Source organism: Amphibalanus amphitrite, unplaced genomic scaffold, assembly GCF_019059575.1.
Source record: "Amphibalanus amphitrite isolate SeventyFive unplaced genomic scaffold, NRLGWU_Aamphi_draft 000654F_arrow, whole genome shotgun sequence".
In the NCBI taxonomy this organism is placed as follows: Eukaryota; Metazoa; Arthropoda; class Thecostraca; order Balanomorpha; family Balanidae; genus Amphibalanus; species Amphibalanus amphitrite.
The window spans coordinates 273,985-294,925 of NW_024882148.1; the positions used below are offsets into that span (position 1 = coordinate 273,985).

Here is a 20,941-nt window from a genome sequence, read left to right on the forward strand (position 1 = left end):
AACGGCGACGGCCAGTTAACCACCACCTGCAGTGATCCGACTCCAGGAAAACCCTGAGTAAACTTGAGTTTAAATGAAGTGGTTCCACTCACCGATTTATATTGTATTGTAGAAGCGAATTACACATATATTAGTGCCAGAACTTTGTGGTGCTTACGACGCGTTGTTGAAAATAATTCCAGCTACGCCCTAATAATAATTTGATCGGTTAGTGTTGACTGTCATTTTCTTTCGCTTAAAACAACTCACGAATAGTTATTTGTCAATGATTTCGTTCATTCCAATTCACGAGTCTAGTATGCAGTATTTTGAGCGAGCAGTCAATCTTTACATGCTTATGCTTCGACAAATCAATCGAAACTTAAGTTGTTAACGTATACTCATACTCATATGTATCAAATCATAGGCAGCATGGGACTTCCCAGTCGATGTAAACAAAGCTTTACTCACGGGCAAAATATAGCGTCTCGTTTCGTAAAAATCCAGCTCTACTCACGAACAGTAGTTGGTAAGAGCACTGACAGAATTTCGCACGTCGATCGGTACATACACCCCGGCCTCTACTCACGGACAGTGTATGACGTAGGCCATGCTGACGGAGGTGCCCTGTTGGAAGTACTCTACGGTGACTGGCGGCGGCCGGACGGCGGCCAATCTGCCGCGCCGCCGCGGCCGGCCCAGCGTGAGGGCCATCTGTGTCTGGTGGCGCGCAGCTGTCAACTGGCCGCCACAGCTCACTTGGCGTCAACTGAGTCGGACTGACACCGGACCGGCTGTCAACTGAGTGTGGCTGTCACAGCGGACAGGGATCGGGGGCGGGATTGAGAGGGGTGAGGGAGTTGAACGAAATAAATCGGGACGATACGAGTCGCGATGGGAAGGAATATAGATCAGCTGAGGAGGATGCATGGAATAGGGGAAATAATTAAGGATACTTGAGGCCACAGAGCAAAAAAAAACGAATAGGTCTGACGAATAGAATAGTTATATAAATAAAAAGGAAGGATAACAAACAGAATCAAGCGAAAATGCGAACAAGTGAGAAGTGCTTAGTTCAAACGGAAAAATAGAATTAACTCAAGCGTAAAGATAGTCGCACGAGTACAGACTGGGGTAGCGCGAAGAGCACTGGTCCGATCCACCGCCGATGGCCTGAATATGCGGGAACCGTTGTACGGACCACACCGCCGCAGCGCCAACTCTGACCCAAGGAGGGACGGCACCCAATGCGGGCCCACTCTGTATGTACCCGACACCTGTACTTGTCGACAGCCCCAGTTGCGACACAGATCTGCGCATATGATGGCTCAGTTACAGCTGTTTGTCGCGCTAGCTAAATCGCAAGCCTTGTGTCAACGTTATAAGAGAGGGAAAAAACAACATATCCACGAAACGCGTCAAAATTGACGTTTTCGGTCTCAACTGTAAACCACAGGTCCAAACTGAGCACACAATAGCAGAAGAAATTTACAGAGTTTTTTTTTAAAGGTAGTGTGCCAGCTTTCTTGGACCGTATGGAGTTAATGGCCCAGATAAGGAGAACCGGATTTTTAGAACTTATCCATACCTTCAAAACTCATGGAAACGTCTTAAATTCTTCAAATTTTGAGTACCCCAGTTCGAAATTCGCCCCGACGGGTTGTCGGTCGTACCCCAACCACATTTCACACCACTATGAACAATAAATGCACACACTGAAATCGCTATTACCGATATGCTCATCCAATCAAGTTTCGATAAACCCGTTCATCATCAGCTCCTGCGGTTTCGAACACGCCTGTTAGGTGGTGCGGTAGACCACGCCCAAAGCCAGGGCGAACGTAACGTGAGGTAGCCGAGTCAGGGCGAAGCGTGCGCTGACCCAAGCCGGAGCCGCGCGTCCTCCCGGTGTCATGTGATAGCCCGGGGCTGCCTGCGGGGATGCGGTAGACCGCGCCCAAAGCTGCGGCCCCGGCTTGGGTCAGCGCACGCTGCCGCGACTCGGCTACCTCACGTTACCGGGGCCCTGGCTTTGGGCGCGGCTTCTGCTCATACTTTGTGGTGCGGTGGTGGTGCGTCGGGCTGCGCGCTCTGACTTCGGCCAAGAAAAATGCGTCAGCTGATCATTGTCATTTCTGCCACTTGCGTGTGGTGAAATGGGGTCATAACTTATAAGACGGCTTTTTCATATCAATTATTTTACATAAAATCATATTTCAAACCATAAATAATGTTCGACAGCCAAATAAAAGAAACAATACCAATACGGGCTTACAGTTTAAGGCTCGACATTGTGTTGTCTACGATTAGACAGCTGATAACTCATTCCCGTACGTCGTATGGTCGTAACACTATAATGACCTTTGCTTATTGTCACAAGTGCGCCGCATTCGCGATTGTTGCCCGACGCCTGTTTGCAGGTGAGCCCACTACAGTTGTTATACATATCTAAAAACCGATAAACTTTTAGGCGAAAAAGGCACTATTCCAGGCCCATTTTTGATTTTTTTGCGATATTAGGTAAAAACAGAAGCTTCTTATCCTAGCAAAAATAAAATGGGAAATCTTTCAAAGGTGGCACACTACCTTTAAGTGTTACGGTGTCCAGCATCTCCCGTTTCCTAATTATATTACCTATATCATTCAAATTTTCCAGACTTAGTGGCGATATTATGATATTGTATGTGGCCGAAGCACAAGTTGCTAGGCGGAATGGTTTTACACCAGAAGACGAAAGCATTTGAAATTGTAAAAGCAAGCATGGTTTCTGATGGTTATCGCAATAAATTCTTTTGATTTCCAAGTGTTAGTTGAGAAAAATCGAGCTCCTTTGTCAGGGAAGAGCTCAAGTCTCAGGATTGTTTAGTATTCAGGATTGACATTCCAATTAGGATGCATAATTCCCGACCGAATTTCATCCAACTTATTTCAGAATCTATCGCATGGGTGAGCACAAAGCTAACGTCGCATTTTACGTCCCTCCATCTCTGCGGCGGATAACTGTGACAATGTGACGGCGAACTGCCTTGCCTCTGGTGTGTTCCAGGATTACCAGTGTATTTTGTGCATGAAGCAGTTGTGTGTTGCTCTCGGCTTCTTGTCTGCAGTCAGCAAAATCATATTATAGTTGCTCTACTTTCAAAATCAAATGTAAGCAGTTTGAATGAGAACATAACATAACACAAACACAGCTCATTAATGGGCGACCGGGGAATCACGACAGATGTGCTGCTTTTCGCTGATAACTGGAATAGTTCGCTGTTTAACCCTCGCCCGCACATGGGGGGGGGGGGGGGTTGCCACCCCCCAGGAAGTCTTTCTGCTCTGCACTCAACATTTTTAGAGCTAGAAAACTGATTTTTCGTGTAGCTGCTCCTCTATCTTTTCTTTATGTCCACTGAAAATTTCAAGTTTCTGTGGTTTTTGTTTCGGAGATATGACCTTGTTTTTTCAGGTCATGTCATGACCCAAATGACCAATTTTCAACATCTTGCGTTGGCTATGGGCCTTGTGAGCTTTTGACACCTAGATTTCGGCCTTTTTTGCCAGTCTTACCTCCCACCTATTATGGAACATGTTGTTCGACGATGTACAGATGTCAAGGTCAGGGTCAAGGTCAACCTGGTCATCTAAAATAATTGCGTTTTAGGCAAGCTGAATGTACTTTTCGTGAAGTTTTTTGACTGCATTTTTGGTAAAAGCTTCTCAGATCATTATTTCATGTAAAATGGACACATAAACAATCGGTGCACGCATCAGTATACACACAGACACACACACACACACACACACACAGACACACACAGACATACAAACACATATAATGGACCTTGACCTAACTTGACCTGAAATGACCTCAGCAGCAAAAACCTGGTCGGGTAGTGTGACAAAGAGGTTCTAGCTGGCTTGGCACCAGAAAACGGCATCGTCATCGGTATATGATAAGCAGCGCTCTTGATATCCAACGGTGACCCAAAACGTTTTTTAGTTTGACCTGACCTGTAAGGTCAATGACTGACGTGAGAAGATAAAACTGGGTATCATTGGATTTGTCTCTTCCCAAAGAATCTTTTTGGTCTTCACCGCGAAGCTCTATATCCAACAGGAACGAAATGGCGCGGAGGGGTGACAACCCCCCCCCCCCCCCATGTGCGTTCTAGGATGGAAAAATGGCATGTGCGGGCGAGGGTTCAACACGGTGCTTTGATGCAGATACTATGTCATGTTATTTGATCATGTGATCATTCGATCATCATTCATCTTTATTCTTTAATCGTTCTTTACCACAAACGATCGAGTTCTGGTTTCCACGCATCACAGATGTCTCGTCTTCCTCCTCCTTCCTTCAACCGGGTGCCACCGGCGGTTTATTAAGTGCGAAAAACAAAAATGATGAACCGTACTCAGCAGAACAAACGTAACAAGTGAAAGAGTGCGAATCTGAGCACACAATAGGAGAAGAGATTTACAGAGTGTTTTCAAAAAAGTGTTACGGTGTTCATTCACTGTTCAGCATCTCTCGCGTTTCCTAATTATATTACCTACATCATTCAAATTTACCAGACTTAGTGGCGATATTATGATATTGTATGTGGCCGAAGCACAAGTTGCTAGGAGGAATGGTTTTACACCGAAAGACGAAAGCATTTGACATTCGAAAGTCTTATGCTGGCAGATGGCAATTTATCTAATATGTGAGAACTTGCAACTAAGAACGAAAGATGCACGGTGCGCACACCATTTTATTGCATGCCACACCACACAAATTTTCCACCACGCGTCTTTCTATCCACATCGAAAACCTGTGCAGTCTTCCCTTCCCGTTGCCACGAGGAGGTGGGAGGACAGGGCCGACGGCTGGCCCCGTTAGAGCCGAGCTGAGGTCAGGCCAGCCGTCAGCTCCCGGGTGATTGGCTGACCGGCCGCCAGCTGCCCGCTGATTGGCTGGTCGGCACACTGACGCCCGCGGCGTTCAGTGTCAGGGGTCAGGGTCAGGTCGGCCGCCAGTTAATTAATTGGCTGACAGAACGGACTGGCGCCCGGGTGAACGGGTCAACGAAGCGTTGGCCTCTGTAGAGCCGTACTGGTAGAGACGGAGGTCAATGAAGCCTCCTAACTGTAACGCAGAAAATCTGATCCAGCAGCGAATAAAAATTAATCGCCAAGATCCCTCCGATCAAAAGGTAAGTTCCGCCTCGCGGTGCCATACATGGGTGCCGTTAAAGTAAAAAAGTTTATTGTCCTAATATTTTCCTTTCGTTCATCACACAAGTGTTATCATGTGGGAGCTATTGGCAAAAGATCTTGTATTTTCAAGTACCGATTCATTATAAAGAAGCATGTTTTTTTTTTTGGCTTTAAGTGCTGACAGGTATGATTTCTTTTTTTTTAATCTCTTTTACTTTTATGAGCTACACTAAGGTTAACAGGTCGTGAAACCATTTTTTTCGGCTGCGTCAAATTGACTTTTTCACTACTTTTTATAACTTTGTTAGCATATTAAGTCAAACTAGTGAAAAAGCCATTGAAATTTCAATGTAGCAGCAGTATTTGTTTTGAATAACTTGCTCACCCCAGTGTAGCCCGAAAGGAAGTCAGAAATAAAATAGTTAGGAACATTAACCCGCGCCGGGCCGGTGCTCCGCGACTTCCGCGCCGGGCCGGGGTGGTGTCTGAACAGCCCCCCCCCCCCCCTCCGTCTAACTCAGCTCCTGAGCCACGTAGCGTTACGCAGTAAGCGACATTCGAAAGAGCGTTAAAAATAATGACGGAAGCACCTCTGTCGTTTTTGGGTCGGGTCAAAGGTCAGGTCGCCAGTGGTCATCAAAGGTCAAATTTAGTCCATTTCAACAATTTTGGTAACTGCCAACGGCTAACTGGGAACCAATAGAGCTACAGCGCCGCGGAGAAGTGCTTGGTGCAGTCGATAGTCCTTTTACAGACCTTTCCGAATAATGTTCTCAGATTTGACCTCAGGTCAACGTTTTAGCCTCCAAAGGTCAAAACTCCCGAGATAACAGATTTTATGAAAAACGTTTTTTTCTGCAATAACTTTTGACTCAAGACAGTGACGACATTTATTTTGCCAGCATCGTGTTCCTCTCGACGAGACGAGTCGAATGTACTATAATTTGACCTGTAAAGGTCATTTTGAAAATTTGACCTTAGACCAGGGTCATTGTTATAGCAACCGCTTTTTATTGACCGCCTTCGTCAGTTTTATTATTGCAAGATGTGGATGATGAGTAGAGATGAGTGAAGATGAGTAATTGAATGCGTCTGCGCGCATGCATATATCATGTAGTCTAGCACACGCTCCAAATAGGGTTGCAAAACTTTATCGACAGGTCTGGGTACGCACGCACAGCAACGTAAATCGTGTGGCATGGCCTTCACATGACCTGAGAATGACTTTTTAACGTTGGGTTCGTGACTACTGACTGATTATGCCCTAAGTAACAAATATGGGGTTTGGTGTTTGAATCTTTGTTCATGAATAGTTCATGAATAATGTTTGGTTGTTTGCGTATTTAATAGTTAACGAATTCCTTCATTCAAAGTCACGTGTTCAAGAACGATTTTCTCTTCACGATCAGTTCGTGAACGTTTATGAGGGTTCATGAACAAGTCATCATTTCTTACAGTTTTCACGCCATTATTTTCATACAGTGACACACACGGTTGCAGGCATGCTTTACAACTGCCAAATGCGCCAATCTTATCTCAAGCACATAGGTATAATCGTGATTTATTATTATTCGTAAATTGCTGAAGCTCAAATGGTGCATTTCAGACCTCGTATGACGCCATATCAGACGTCAATAAAGTTGTTTGACGCAATTTGGGTTTTACACTATGATTACGGAGCGAGCGAAGCGAGGCCGGCCGTGCGGACGCTTTTGCGAGGCTTAGGTATATCTCAGCAACCACTTGACCGATTTACATGCGGTCATTTTTGCAGGGTAGCTTCATTCCTTCTGCCAAGTATTGGACTATTCCTGAAGCATGTGGGTGACCCCTTATGCACGTGCCACGTGCAAAACGAAGAGGTGTCAGTTTTGTAATTGTTGCAATATCTCGGTAACTACTTGGCCGATTGCGCTGAAAGTTGGCATGAAGTTAGGCACCCACTAGGCACTGCATATCTATGTGCCAGAGTTGGGGTGCTGCTGCACGTGCGCACGTGCAGGGGTCGTTTCCAGATCTCGAGAACGGCTCGACCGATTGCGCTCAAATTTGGTACACAGTTATGGACCGGTTAGTAGGGTGCCGTGCACAAGTCAGTTGGGACCCATTTTGCACGTGCGCACGTGCAGGGTGCCGCTTCCAGATCTCGAGAACGGCTGGGCTGATTGTGCCCAAATTTGGCACATCGCTAGAGACCGGTTAGTAGAGAGCCGTGCACAAGTCAGTTGGAGGTACCCCTCGCAATTTCGCACGTACAAGGCCCACCCTCTCGCTCGCTCCGTAAAGGCCGCCCCACACTGGAACTCGCATGCGGGTTGCGAGTTTGCGGGTTTTGAGTTTGCGGGCATAATATTAATTCATAGAGTGACTAGACTGTTCCCTTATGGTAACTTCATGAGTGCAGTGAAGCCGATGCACCTTCAGAAAATCGCATATAGTCACAATACCAGCGCAACGAACCAAAATTCGACTCCAACGAAAAACCCGCAAGCCTCGCAGAACTCGCAGACCTCGCAGCGAGGAAAATCGAAAGTTGACTCAAAATAAGCTTCTGGAATGCGATGCAAGGTGGCTCGCAAGCTAAAAACATGCAGACTCGCTTGTTACGTGGTAGTGTGGGTCACTCAGCTTAGATTGTATTATTTGCTTTTAAAGAAACCAGAAAATCCAAAAACCCGCAACCCGCATGCGAGGTCCAGTGTGTGGCGGCCTTTAGTCGCCCCAAAAGGCGTTATACTGGTATATATAATAACTATTGCTGATCAAATTGAGCTAGCGAGTCGGTTGCGCGATCAAATAACTCATAAAGAACTGCCAGTTGCCACATCGAATGATATGCAGCATGATATCCTCCAAGCAGCTTTGTGACCTGAGTAGCTTTGACCTGACCTTGAGGTCAACATTCTAAAATGACCTAGCCCAGACAAAAAGTTTATCATTCGACGCGCCTGACCACGGCAGACACGGTGGTGCCACAATCGCGACTCTGCTACCATTTGTGGCGATCGTATTTACCAAAAACAAAACTCTACTTTGTAGCACTTGACTTGACCTCAGGGGTCACCGGTTCACCTAAGACCTTGAAATCGGATACAAGTCGCTGTGTCTCGTAACGAACAAAACGCAACGCACAAAAGCGAACGCACACGTTCGCTTTTTCTGCGAGGCTCTAGCTCAATTTGGAGCAAAGCGGCTAGGGATGGGGTCTTATCCACCCTTCTACCGTTTTTGCGAACAGTACATGAACGTTCGCGAACTGTTCGCTGTTTGTTCACTAATATTTGGCCGATGACGTCACAATTGTTGAACACAATTGATCGTGAACAGTTTGTTCATGTTCGTTTATTTACAAAAAAAACACCCTGAAAAAGATAAAACATTATAAGAGGAATAGGCATTAACGTTATGAATTCAACTGATAATCAAATCAAATGTGTTATGGAAACGCCTGTTGAGAGACAAATAAGTGAACGTTGTTTGGACTCTGCACAGTGCACATGCCCACGTGCAGACTGGGGTCCCGGCTGACCTGACAGGACTATAGATAAATAGTATAATTATAACAGTGCAAGAGATTTACTCGCAATCGGCCGCGGCCCAGCCGTCCTTAAGATGTAGAAAAACGCCCAAGCATGGAGCCGGGCAACGGACATTGATACAGCAGTGCCCCAGCTGTATGTATGTGCTGTATGTGCGCCACCCACCGGGCGGCGCACATATGAAAGTGTGCCGCCCGGTGGATGCCCAGCGATAGCGATAGGTTCGGCGCAATCGGCCAGTCATGCTGACTGTGGGGCCATGTAAGCGGAAGTCTTTTGATATCCCTGATTGACACATGGCACGTGTTACTACAGTGACCCAGTGTGCTTGAAGTATGTTGGTAGCTGGATTTGTAATAGAAGGAAAGAATGTGTCTCTGGGTCCAGAAAACCATTTGTCGATCCGTTGAGGGGCTGCCGAGATAAGCTGCGTGGCTGTGTGATAAGCGTCATAGTCCCGAGTTCGGACCGGGTCAGGCCGCTCACAGGATTTTTCCTTTAGATCTTACATGAAGTCGCTTACTCGCTCAGCTCTTTCGTAAATGGTAGCGTCTAGCGTATCTAGCAAGGCTCCCCAAACTAATGGAAGTGCAAGTTTGTTAAGCGGTGCAGCCTACCCACGCAGGCAAGACACTAGCGACATCTTCTGCGAGATTACAGAAACAGTGACGCTGTCTTGCGGAACAGTCTACCAATGCTGACGATAGGAGGCCAAGGAACTCTTCGAAAACTAATCAGCTGCGTTGCTATACTTAATTGCAGCTGCGTCTTGTTACATCATAGGAAGTGCTACACGATGTAGGCAATATGTCATCAAAGTTTTAACAAGGTTACCATTTACCAGCCTTGCCGTACTTATAGTCGGGTATTGCTGCTTTTTGTGTGCCTAATTCCTAAAGGCTACTGACTAGCCCGTCAGGGGACGGACAAATGCCATAGTTGTTGTCCGGGTGTTTCATTTATCACTGTGCACTAGGATGTACGCAATGATAAAGATCGAGTCTTTTGAAAAGGATCTTTACTAGATCTCCCTCTCCACTGCATGCGACCGCCAGCAGAACTGGAAATAGGTACTTAATGGAAGTTGTACTTACCAGTAAAACGCCTTTTGGGCGAAGAACGAGCGAGCAAGATAGTGAGCCCTGCACGTGCGGAAGGGTGAGAGGGTACTTCCAACGGGGGTTGTGCAAAGCACCCTTCTAATCGGTCGCTAGCGGTGTGCTAAATTTGAACGCAATCGGCCCAGCCGTTCCTGAGATCTGGAAGTGGAATTCTGCACGTGCGCACGTGCAAACGGGATCCAAACTGACTTTTGCACGGCACCTTACTAACCGGTCCCCAACCGTGTACCAAATTTGAGCGCAATCGGCCCAGCCGTTCTCGAGATCTGGAAGCGCCCCCTGCACGTGCGCACGTGCAGTAGCACCCTAACCGCAACACATGGGAATGCATTGCCTGGTGGATGCCTACCTGTATGCCAACTCTCAGCGAAATCGCCCCAGAAATTACCGAGTTATTGAAATGGAAACAAATTTGGCACCTCTTCTTTTCGTATTTTGCACGTGCAGTGAGGGTCACTCGCATAGATCAAGAGTATCCGACCATTGGTAGAAGGGATGCAGCTACCCTACAAAAATTACCACAAGACAATCGCCCAAGTGGCTGCTGAGATATGAGCCTCTCAAAATCACTACTTTTGCAAAACAGCTTGAACACCCTTGACTTTTCACGTGGCACGTGCCACGACGGTCACTGAGATGTGTCAAGAGTAGTCAATTACGGGGTAGAAGGGATGGGGCCGGGCCGGGCCGGGCCGGGCCGCTCATACTGAGATTTTCCCCTTATATTGAAAAGACTTCGCTTCGCTCGCTGCGCTCGCTCGCTCGTAACAAGTCAGTGGTCACACCTGCAGGCCTGCTCTCTGGCCAGTATCCAAAAGTCCCTGCCAGCCCCCACCAAAGCCCTTTGTACGCGCCCCGTGCAAGTACTCACTGTACTCTGTCGCGCAGAGCGTTGAACCGACCGCTGAGCTGCGGGCCGTACTTTTGGCGCAGGTCGACCATGCTGCTTGCCACCGACCAGGTGGATGCCCGTCGCGGCAGACAGCCGGGCCGGCCCGCTGCCGGCTCACTCCCCACCACCGACCCGCCGCCGCCGTCGGCAGGTGCGTCGTTTGTCTCCCCGTCCGACGAACGATCCCCGGAGCCGCCCGCCCGGGGACCCCATCTCGGCGGTTCGACATGCGAGTCCCCCGAGACGTCTGCCTCCGCCACCAGTGCGACGCTGCTCCCATTCCTGATGTGACCTCGGTGACCTTTGCTCGGCCCCCCGGGACGCTGGACTGCCGTCTCTGGGGCGGTCGTCGGCGTCTCGGCGGCGGCCGGCGCGTCTGGTCCGGCGGCAGTGCCGTTCGTATCCACCGTCGCCGTCACTGTCGCCGTTTCGGTCGTCGTCTCCGACGCGTCGTTTTTCACGGAGGACGGCCGGCGCGGCGCGGAATTGGAGGCGGTCGAAGAGCGGCGGAAGCGAGACAGCATGGTATCGCTGACGGGGCCCGTGACCGGTCAGGAGGGCGCTGAGACGCGGCCGGCCGGAGGGTGCGGAGGACAGCTCTGCCGGGACCGGGCACGCCCCGTCGCGCGCCGGCCAGCACACGTGCCACTGTTCTCTGACCGGTAATTGGCGTCCCTCCGAGCCGTCCGACCAGCTGAGGACACATGTGCGCGGCCCGGGCGCAGCTGCTGACAACTGCTCCTGACCTCGGGCCGTTACAGGTGTATGTATGGGTGCGACGGCCTCCCACTCGTCACACCCACAGGGGTCACGCGGCGCCGGGGGCGATCGGCAGGGAACTAACTAACCGACAGGTGGGGAGGGCGCCAGGCCACGGGCACTGAGCTGACGTGATTAGTAACTCTACTAATCGGGTACGGATTGTCAAAATATATACCTACTGCTTGGGGCGGGAGCCCTCAACACTCGTTCGGGATGTGTGGGAGTTGAACTGCGTCACTAACTATATCAGATAATAAAAAACATGAAGTATACCAATAGGTAAGAGCATGCTTATGCTTGAGCCCTTCGCATGCAACTTTAATTGTGCGTTTACATACACGTCGTTTGTATGCATGGTATCAATATGTTTTACACTGCTGATCATTAATATTTTTGAACTGTTTGCTGAACTAGGTATGTCACTGCACGTACAAGTGCAAATGACTAGTTATATAACGTAGGCATGTACTACTCTTGTTCGGGGAGAAAAGTATTTAAACTTTACGTGAGATATTGAGAGGGTTCCTAATGCACACAGGATTAGCTTCTTTCACAATGTCCCGGCTTAGTTACACCCGTATCGTGGAGAGGGTTGATCACTTTTGCATTGACGTGGCAATCAGAAGCAGGGCGTGGTCTGCGGGACACATGGGCGTAGCACGATGGGGCACTTGGTATAGGTATCGTCATTCGATTCGGCCATGATGTTCCGCAGGCTGCAAATATGCGCAATATGTACATACATGATAGCAAATGTATAAACTCTTGTCTCTGTGTGCTGAGCAAACCAGCACTCGTTTGAGGACCAATGGCTGCTTGACGATATCGAAGTGTGCTCGTCCATTATCAGTAGCGGTCCCGTAGGCGCTGTGTCTCATAGGGTATGGTGCATACCACACAAAGGGAAGGGAGGGACGGGGGAAGAAATGGGCGGAGAGAGAGAGAGAGAGAGAGAGAGAGAGAGAGAGAGAGACAGACAGAGACAGAGACAGAGACAGAGACAGAGACAGAGACAGAGAGACATGTTTTTATTACTGCGCTGCACAGCTCCACTTGAGGAGTTGGAAGCTTTTGCCCGGTGACGCAATGTTTCATTTCTTTTTCTTTTTCAAACATACCCTCAGTGTTGGTAACTATCACAATGCAATATAAACACATTTAAAAGCATATAAATAAAAGCATCGCATGCACAAAGCAAAACTTCCTGTAACAATGATAATGATTTCTTCTCAAAGACAAATGGCTGAAAGAAATGGCCTACTACATAAACTACAGACACACCGGCGCACTAGTCATGGCGGCCTGTTTTCCGGTCCCTTTTCAGTTGTCTGTTTCTGTCCAGCGATCTCAGGGGCCGCCGTGGTTGTCTGAGGAGAAAAGGCCGGTATCCAGGTCCAGTTGAGGCCGGCGCGTCGCACGTTACCCTCGACCCCCGTCTTTTTTCGGCCGTAGCCGGTCGGTTTGATCACCTCTCCACCGCCGAGGTAGGCCCCCCAGAAGCCGAACGTGCCGTGTGTGATGATGGAGTGGTTGCAGGCGGTCAGCATGGCCAGGTCGCCACCGGGGTGCAGCTGCTGGCCGTCACCGGCCACCACCACGTCTGTGGCGCCGGTGCGTGTCACCATCTCGCGCCGGCACCACTCGGGGTCGTCCGAGACCACCACAAACAGCGCGTCCCGGTGGCGGCCCCGCATCAGCGCCAGGGCGCGCTCCAGGAAATCGGCGCCCACCAGCCGGCCGCCGACGAACTTGGGCAGCCACTGGGCGTAGTCGGTCCGGCGCACGTGCACGCCGATGAACGTAGGCGATGTGACGTTGACCTGACGAGCCAGCTCTGCCAGCCGTCGGTCGGCGTGCTGACGCAGCTCGGGCCGGAAGGTGAACTCTCGTAGCACGTCTTTGCGCATGGGGTGGAACAGGTGCACCGCTGTCGGAAAGTCCACGATGACATGGTTTGGATCCTTGCCATTGGGCTTTCTCCTAACCAAGGCGTCAATCTGGATTCTACTCCAGTTGTATCTACATTCAGAGGGCAGCGCAGGAATCGACAGGGAATCAAAGTACACATCGAGAACTTCTGCCATCTCGGGCAGTTGCCAGGCGGGTCTGTGCAGCTTGTCTCTCGCCACCAGTAGCGCCGCATACTCAAACATGATGTTCCCGAGTCGGCCGCCCTTCGCGGCGGAGAGCAGGCCTCCTGACGGCGGACATTGAGACCGCTGGTCGCCCGGCGTGGAGTTTAGAGGCTGCTGGTTCCCCGGCGCGGAGTTTAGAGGCCGCTGGTCCCCCGGTGCGGAGTTGAGAGGCTGCTGGTCCCCCGGCGCGGAGTTCAGAGGCCGCTGGTTCCCCGGCGCGGAGTTGAGAGGCCGCTGGTCCTGCAGCGCCGAGTTCAGAGGCTCCTCCTGCGGAACGGCAAACGGAGCGCCGACTGGTTGGAGCTGACCTTTAGAGACGTCGAATACCAGCAGTAGCGTGGCACAGCACAGCGCCAGTAGCAGCAGTGAGACAGTGCGCCGAGAGCAGGCGATAGGCCAGCGCTGGCCGCCGAGCGTCGTCATTGGGGACCGTGTCGAAACTCCGGCCACCGATGGCGGCCAGTCCCAAACAAAAGCCTGAAAGAAGATAAAGAGACTTAGTTTAACATTCGCACTTGTAGGTGGGGGGGGGGGGGGGGGGAGTCGGATGGATCACTCAGTTTTTTGCAAATAACTCGAGCAAAAACCGGTTGATCGCGACGAAACTTGTAATACTTTTGAGTTGATTAATTTATTACGTACCCTAAGAATTTGATGACCCTGACCCAAATGACCTTTGTCCTGTGATCTACTTTTCGAGACCATGTTTGGCCGATATAGCGGTTCGGCGTATGTCGGCTCGCATTAGCCGCGCGTTTCCAGTCTTTTTGTGATTGTAAGCGTTCAAACATGTGCAATGATGTTGGTCTCTCTGTGGTGGATGGCAAAGTCACGTGAAGGTCAGGTCAAGGTCATTCATGTTTCTAGGGTAGTTTGTTAGTGCCTTCGTAGCATGTTTCGACGCAGTCAGTGGTGGTTGACAGTTGACACCTACTATTGACAGCCGGCAGGATGCCTACTAATTGACCTGACCTGACATGACCGGACCAATGTCTTCATGACATGCCATGATGATTGTCTTCATGAATTTGCATGAAGACATCATCTGTGATAAAAAATAACATGAAATCCGTGATCAGAACCCTGAAAAACCCATAACAGCTTCACTTCACGAAGTTCTAGCAGGTCCCGATTTTCATGACTTTTGTGTCATTGACCTGACCTGGAAGGCTAACCAATGACCTAGGACCTTAAAATTGGGTAGCATCAGCTCCCTCGTGTCACAGGCAGCACGCTCTTTTTTCCGCGAAGCTCTAGCTCGATCAAGGGCGAAATGCAGGCGGTCCAACCGACCTCCCCCTCCCTCCCTACACGTTAAACGCTGGAAAACGCCACACACAGGCGAGGCTAAGCGGGTAAGAAACTGGTTATGTTGTTGTCTAAATGGAACACAGAAAACTGACACCATGTGACACAATCAGCTGAATGTGTGACATCTTCTTCGACCCAGAAATGGTGTCAGGTTGTCGGTCAAAGAACAACCCGCTACCCCGATTACGAAAGGCCGACGAACTTCTGTTATAGGTATGTACAGTTGGAGACCACGCGAAACAATTTCTAGTAGAGTAAGTCATTTCACCATGAAATGATTACGCACATGCAAGCTATTGAGGATAGAGACAATATTTATATTAAGTCTATTGGATGACTTTTTCGAAGTTCTCATGCTGCTATTTTACACTCTGTAAACAAGTACTGAATGCGATGCCCATTGACATGTTGAATACTGTTGCTTTACCTTTTCATTAAAGCACGAGTTATGGGTTTGAGCCAGCGCCTGGGTGGGGCCTCAGCCAGCTTTATGATAGTGGGGAGGGCGTATTTGGCCACACCAGACTATCTTGGTAGTTAGGAGAGCTATAAGAACGGTTAAAATATAAGAGGCAAGATAGAGGCCCAAGAAAGCATGCGAACTTTTACTTTCAAATCTTGAAAACACGATTTATAAGAAGCTAAAATCAGAAAATCAAAGGATAATAGTTCAAGAGTGCTTCCGACCCGGGACATTTATACCGCCCGGCGGCTGGGTGCCACGGCGAGCGACGCGGCACCCACACGGACCCGCCAGAGACGCGCCTCGGCGGAACAATGGACACGTCCCACACGCAGTATCGCGCTGCTGATAGTTCTAATCTGGGTGGTCTCTTTGCCAAGTGGGTATATTTGTGTGTGGTAGAGAGAGAGGGGGTCTGCAGGCTGGCAAATTTACTATTTGAGACTGCCGGAAGCGAATATAGATAGCTAGTCCCTGAATTTTTTCCGAGTTTTAAAAAAAGAAAGTTAAGTATTATTTGTCCTATGGTTGTTGCAATCATTTCGGGTCGTAACTTTCAAAATGCATTAGGTACAAAAATTGGTTAGCGTGTCAATGAGAGTGGGGATAAACGGCAGACCGCTAGGCCGAACTCGATTACGACAGGACGGCGACTTCTTGAGATAAAGTTCAAAAGCCTCAACCAGAAAGAATCCCTTTCAGAGTAAATCCTCATTATCAACCAGTAAAACGCCTTTTGGGCGACCAACGGAGCGAGCGAGAGGACGGGCCTTGCACGTGCGAAATTGCGAGGGGGTACCTCCAACTAACTTGTGCACTGCACCCTACTAACCGGTCTTTAGCGATGTGCCAAATTTCAGCGCAATCGGCCTAGCCGTTCTCGAGATCTGGAAGCGGCACACTGCACGTGCGCACGTGCAAGCGGGGTCCAAACTGACTTTTGCACGGCACCCTACTAACTGGTCCCCAACCGTGTACCAAATTTGAGCGCAATCGGCCCAGCCGTTCTCGAGATCTGGGAGCGCCCCCTGCACGTGCGCACGTGCTGTAGCACCCCAACCTGAACACATGCAGATGAATTATCTGATGAAGACCTAACTGTGTACCGAGTTTCAATTCAATCGGCCCAACCGTTGTGCCGTTATTGAGGTTGCAATTTTGGGGGTTCTTAAAAAATGTCCAACTTTACCACGCGCCACGTGCGGTGGTTGGCAAGAACGCATGGTGGCCATCACACCACAGAACTTTTACGTCCAAGTGACATTCAGTAAAGAAGACCGCTTGTCAATCGGATGTCCCGTTCCTGAGATATTAGCTTTTGAAGAGCGTCCCCACGGCCGGCCGGCCGGCCGGCCGGCCGCTCATACTCAGGATTTTCCCTTAATTCAGTATGAGACTCCGCTCGCTTCGCTCGCTCCGTAATTAAAGGGACTATCCCACCTTCTAAAATGTTGTTAAAACCAGTTAAATTGTGCCCGACTTTATAGATTGGATGACCAGGAACACGGTTCTGGCATTTATTTTTCATTGAACATCTTAGGCTTCCCATATTCCAAACACAAACTTTCAAATATGTGACGTCACAGCCCAAAATTACCTCCTTCCCCAGGCCACATTACTGTCATAAAGCTGATTCTTTTTACTCTGTAGGCACCACAACAAAGTTCAGACCAGGTTTTAAGCGATTTTTCAACGAACAAACCCATTTAAATCAGAATGACTAAACGAGGTGACGTCACACTAACGGTCGCTCCATGTTGAAGATAGGGCCTTGTACAAGGCCCATTTTCAAATGAAGGGAACGAATTTCTTCAACACCAAGAGGCCGCGGGGGTTGCAACCTAGATAGATAGTGGTTTCTGAACCTCGCCGCAAACTTGGCTATCTCAACTCAAACCCCATGTTAGGGGAAGTTGGGGGAACGCCGAAGACTTTTTTTCTGACGCCCGTAGCACGCAAGGTAGACAACATACGCTATTCTTGTTGGCGTCATTCGAGAGGCCAGTCTTTTGCCTTTCAAACATACCAGGCGCATTTGATGAATTCGCATACCGTTAAGCGCACAAACTAAAAATATCTAAGAAGTGACTTTTTCGGCGTTGCCCCGGACTGCGGGGAAAGCCGAAAATGGGAGAAATGATCTACGGGGAATGCCGACATTGATGTTTTGCCATTTTATCTCAAACTTTATCCAGAATTCATCAAAGCTGACACACGTTTCGAGAGCTTGAGGACGCGGTGCACACTGGAAGTTATAATTGTGTGATATAATAAGAAAATGTCAGGTAAATCATTGCTTATAGGTAACAGGCCGTTGTGTCGGTTGAAAGTGTAATTTGTGTGACTAAAAATACGCGTTGCTATTCTACAGCAGTAGAGTCCACGTAGCGTGCTTTTAACACGTGCGTAATCGCACGTTTTCGGCATTACCCCAGCCAGCCATACTTTCATTTGCAGGCCCATAACTTTTCAACGTGCTGTATAAATTTCAAATAGGCAGCACACTTATGCAAAGACATGCTAAAGATTACTTGACCGAATTGGCCAGACAAACGGTAGCATAATGAGTAAAAAATGCAGCTTCAAAGGCGCATGTAGTACAAGGGAAACGTACCTTGAAAACGCTCTTGGCGCCCTTACAGTCGAAGTATTCCGAATGACGACTCGTAACAAACATGCGATAATTGTAGTCACTTAAGCTTCAGAGCATCACTGACAGGTGGCATCCATGTCTTATGGTTTTCGAAATATCTCGAATTTCGGCTTTGCCCCAACTCCGGCATTGCCCCAACTTCCCCTAAAGGTGGGATAGTCCCTTTAATACTAATGTGATTATTGATGCTGTTGAACATAGCGACACCATTCGTCTCTCGGGCCGATTGGGTGAATTTCCAAAAGAGATCGTCTCTTCAAACAAGCAGCAAAGTATAGCAGGCGATGCGCATTGGCATATCGATTGCCTTGATGTTTTAGGTTTGTTTTAGCTGTACATATTTATATAGCATGATGAAAGCTCAAAGGATCGAGCGAACTTTTAATTACAAACACTTAAACTAAGCATTAACCTGAGGGCACAAGAAATTCGCAACGGCACGAGCATTGATTCACAGATACGGCACCGCGCAAATTTGGTTTGATGATTCCAAGTGTCATAAAAGCTCATTCTTAGAGGGTTTTGTCATCCTCAACCGGCCACCTAATGAAAAAATGCCTAGCCGCGCGGGGATACAACAGTTGATACATTTGACTTGATATGCATTACCACGTGCTATTGCGAATGTGCATAACTTTTGTCGTTTATTTCAAAGACGTGAAACGTTAAGTTTTTCTTAGAAAGAGGAGTGGAGACGATGTTTAGCACTTTCACGTCAATTAAGCACATTGCTCGATCGTAAATTGATATTTTGTAATATCAATTTGTCACGCTCCAGTAAAAAGCGAAACAATAAGATGTAACTTGGACAGAAGGCCGGAGTAGTCCAAGCATTTTATTTCATTGATTTAATTTCAATTTTATTTTATTGTGACAATGGTTAAGGAGAGTATACTCCATAGATATAGGAACAGGGGGCTGGGGCGGGGAGCCATGCCCCTCTCCCCATTTTTCAGTCAATTTAGCTACAAAAATAGGGGCAGGAAATGGTTCAGCAAGGTGAGATGAGCACAAAACTGGAAATAACTACTTCATTTGGGTATTGGGGCTCCCACAAAGTGACATTGTAGTTTCGCTCCCCCCCCCCACACACACACACACACCTCTCGTGAGGCTCCTGCGTCCATATTATACTCATTTACAATGTGGTTATTTCAATTGTTTTTAAAAGATATTACTTCCAAGTGAAGGTAAAGTCACAATAGCTATCGAAATAAATAGGTACACGAACTACAGACACTTACCGGAATTCGATACGATATAAGAGATAGTTGATGTTACATTTGCAGTTCCTCTACAGTACACCATTCGAAACTGATTAAAACAGCATGTCAAAGAATTGGTCAAATCCACAGCGCTACCGGGCCCGGACTATCATCACCCGATGGCTAACTGCCACGGCGAAAGGCAACACCCAGCCGTGTCCGCCAGAGACGCGAGAGTGGAGCATGTGTGTGCCCGCGCCGAAAACGCACTATCGCGCATGCTGATAGCCCTTATCTGGACTATCGTGTTGCCGGGCGGGGCTGCTGTGGAACAGTGGACAGCTGAAATTACCTCCTGCATTGGCTTTGTTGAGTTACATATGTAGTGTACTGACAAACTGATGGCATAACAGTGCCGGATAATTTCGCTGCTGACATTTTCCAGATAATGTAAAAACTGTGGTGTGTAGCATCCCCAAAATTTGCACGACTGCTTCGACAATCATTGCATGCGTGTTGGTCTTTATGCTGGCTCCAAATCTTAACCCGCGCACCGACGGGGGTCTGCGCCAACTTCGCACCGACGGGGGGGGGGCGGATGACCGCCCCCCCTGAGATCTCGAGAACGAAGCAAGATAGCGACAAGCGGTAAACGGCATCGGATACGCACGGTCAAGATCTACAATTTTTACAAAGGTCATTTTCAGGTCAGGTCAAAGATGACGTCACAGGGGTCGAAAAAGCCAAAATGGCGGCGCTAGATATGGAGAGAGTTTTTCTCGAATAACTTTCGAATTAGTCAAGATAGGAACAAACTAAGGGCATCATCGTAATCCTCTCGTCAATCCGCATCGAATGATATATATGTTGACCTCGAAAGGTCAATGTCAAAGGTTGACCTCAGGTCACGTGACCTCGAGGTCATCATGTATATCATTCGATGCGTCTTGACGAGCTGAACACAATGAGACCATTCACGCATCTGTATCTTGTTCCTGTACGGAGTTATTGGCCAAAAACCTTTGGTGACCTTTGATGACGTCACATGACCTCACAGCTGCCCAACAGCAAAACAGACCTCAAGGTAGTGAGGGTTGATCGTATATGAAGTCATGTATGGTATATGGGGCCATTCCGACCCGTTTTAGTGGTAAAAACAGGGAGTTGATTTTTCCCCCATTGACTTATAATGGGGAGGTCGCGAAATTGACCTGACCTTAGGTCACCGATATCAAAATTCCGAGATATACAAATTGTAGCTACTAATGACCTAATAACATCCTGCGACTTTCAAAGGCCTCCGACTTCTACTGTAGCTCTGGCACGGTGACAAAGTTGAAAAAAGTGATTTGAGGTTGGGTCATTCAAAGTGACCTGGTGACCTGACCTTGAAAGGTAGGAGGTTTAAACTTGCACACCATGTGTAAAATTGATGAGGGAATAGTCATACCAAATTTCGCGGCGCTACGCGCCGCGGTTTTCCCGCTATTCGCGAAAAACCTCAGGGGGGCGGATATCCGCCCCCCCCCCCGTCGGTGCGCGGGTTAAAATAAAGCACTCATAAAGTCACACTTAGAGCTAGCACAATAGAATACATTTCCCTTTGTTCTATAGCGCCATTGTTTTACCGCGCTCCAATACTAGCTTCACGGAGTTACCATGTAGCCCTGTAACTGTACTATTGGTCTCAAGAT

At 48.5% G+C, this 20,941-nt stretch overlaps 2 protein-coding genes across 3 annotated transcripts in view; both read right to left on the bottom strand.

The window, feature by feature from the left end:
* The window catches only part of LOC122364052 (calexcitin-2-like), a 36,586-nt gene extending 25,223 nt beyond the window's left edge, over window positions 1–11,363 (bottom strand). Inside the window, exon 1 of one of the 2 annotated variants that reach the window (XM_043334096.1) lies at window positions 10,698–11,363. In XM_043334096.1, the coding sequence (XP_043190031.1) occupies window positions 10,698–11,242 (545 nt within the window). In that variant the 5' untranslated portion in view covers window positions 11,243–11,363. Of the gene's footprint in view, window positions 1–568; window positions 1,204–10,697 lie in introns of those variants that run through there. The other variant, XM_043334097.1, reaches the window with a different exon arrangement.
* Window positions 11,364–12,600: 1,237 nt separating this feature from the next.
* LOC122364072 (galactoside alpha-(1,2)-fucosyltransferase 1-like) lies at window positions 12,601–19,474 on the bottom strand. The gene is made up of 2 exons (XM_043334132.1): window positions 19,287–19,474; window positions 12,601–14,092 (listed from the first exon to the last, which is right to left on the bottom strand). The coding sequence occupies exon 2, from the start codon at window positions 14,036–14,038 to the stop codon at window positions 12,773–12,775; it is 1,266 nt and encodes a 421-aa protein (XP_043190067.1). The 5' UTR covers window positions 14,039–14,092; window positions 19,287–19,474; the 3' UTR covers window positions 12,601–12,772.
* Between the last annotated feature and the right edge of the window lie 1,467 nt (window positions 19,475–20,941).

Excerpts from the sequence above, each read along its gene's own strand:
- LOC122364072 (XM_043334132.1), bottom strand. The coding sequence starts at position 14,038 with ATGACGACGCTCGGCGGCCAGCGCTGGCCTATCGCCTGCTCTCGGCGC.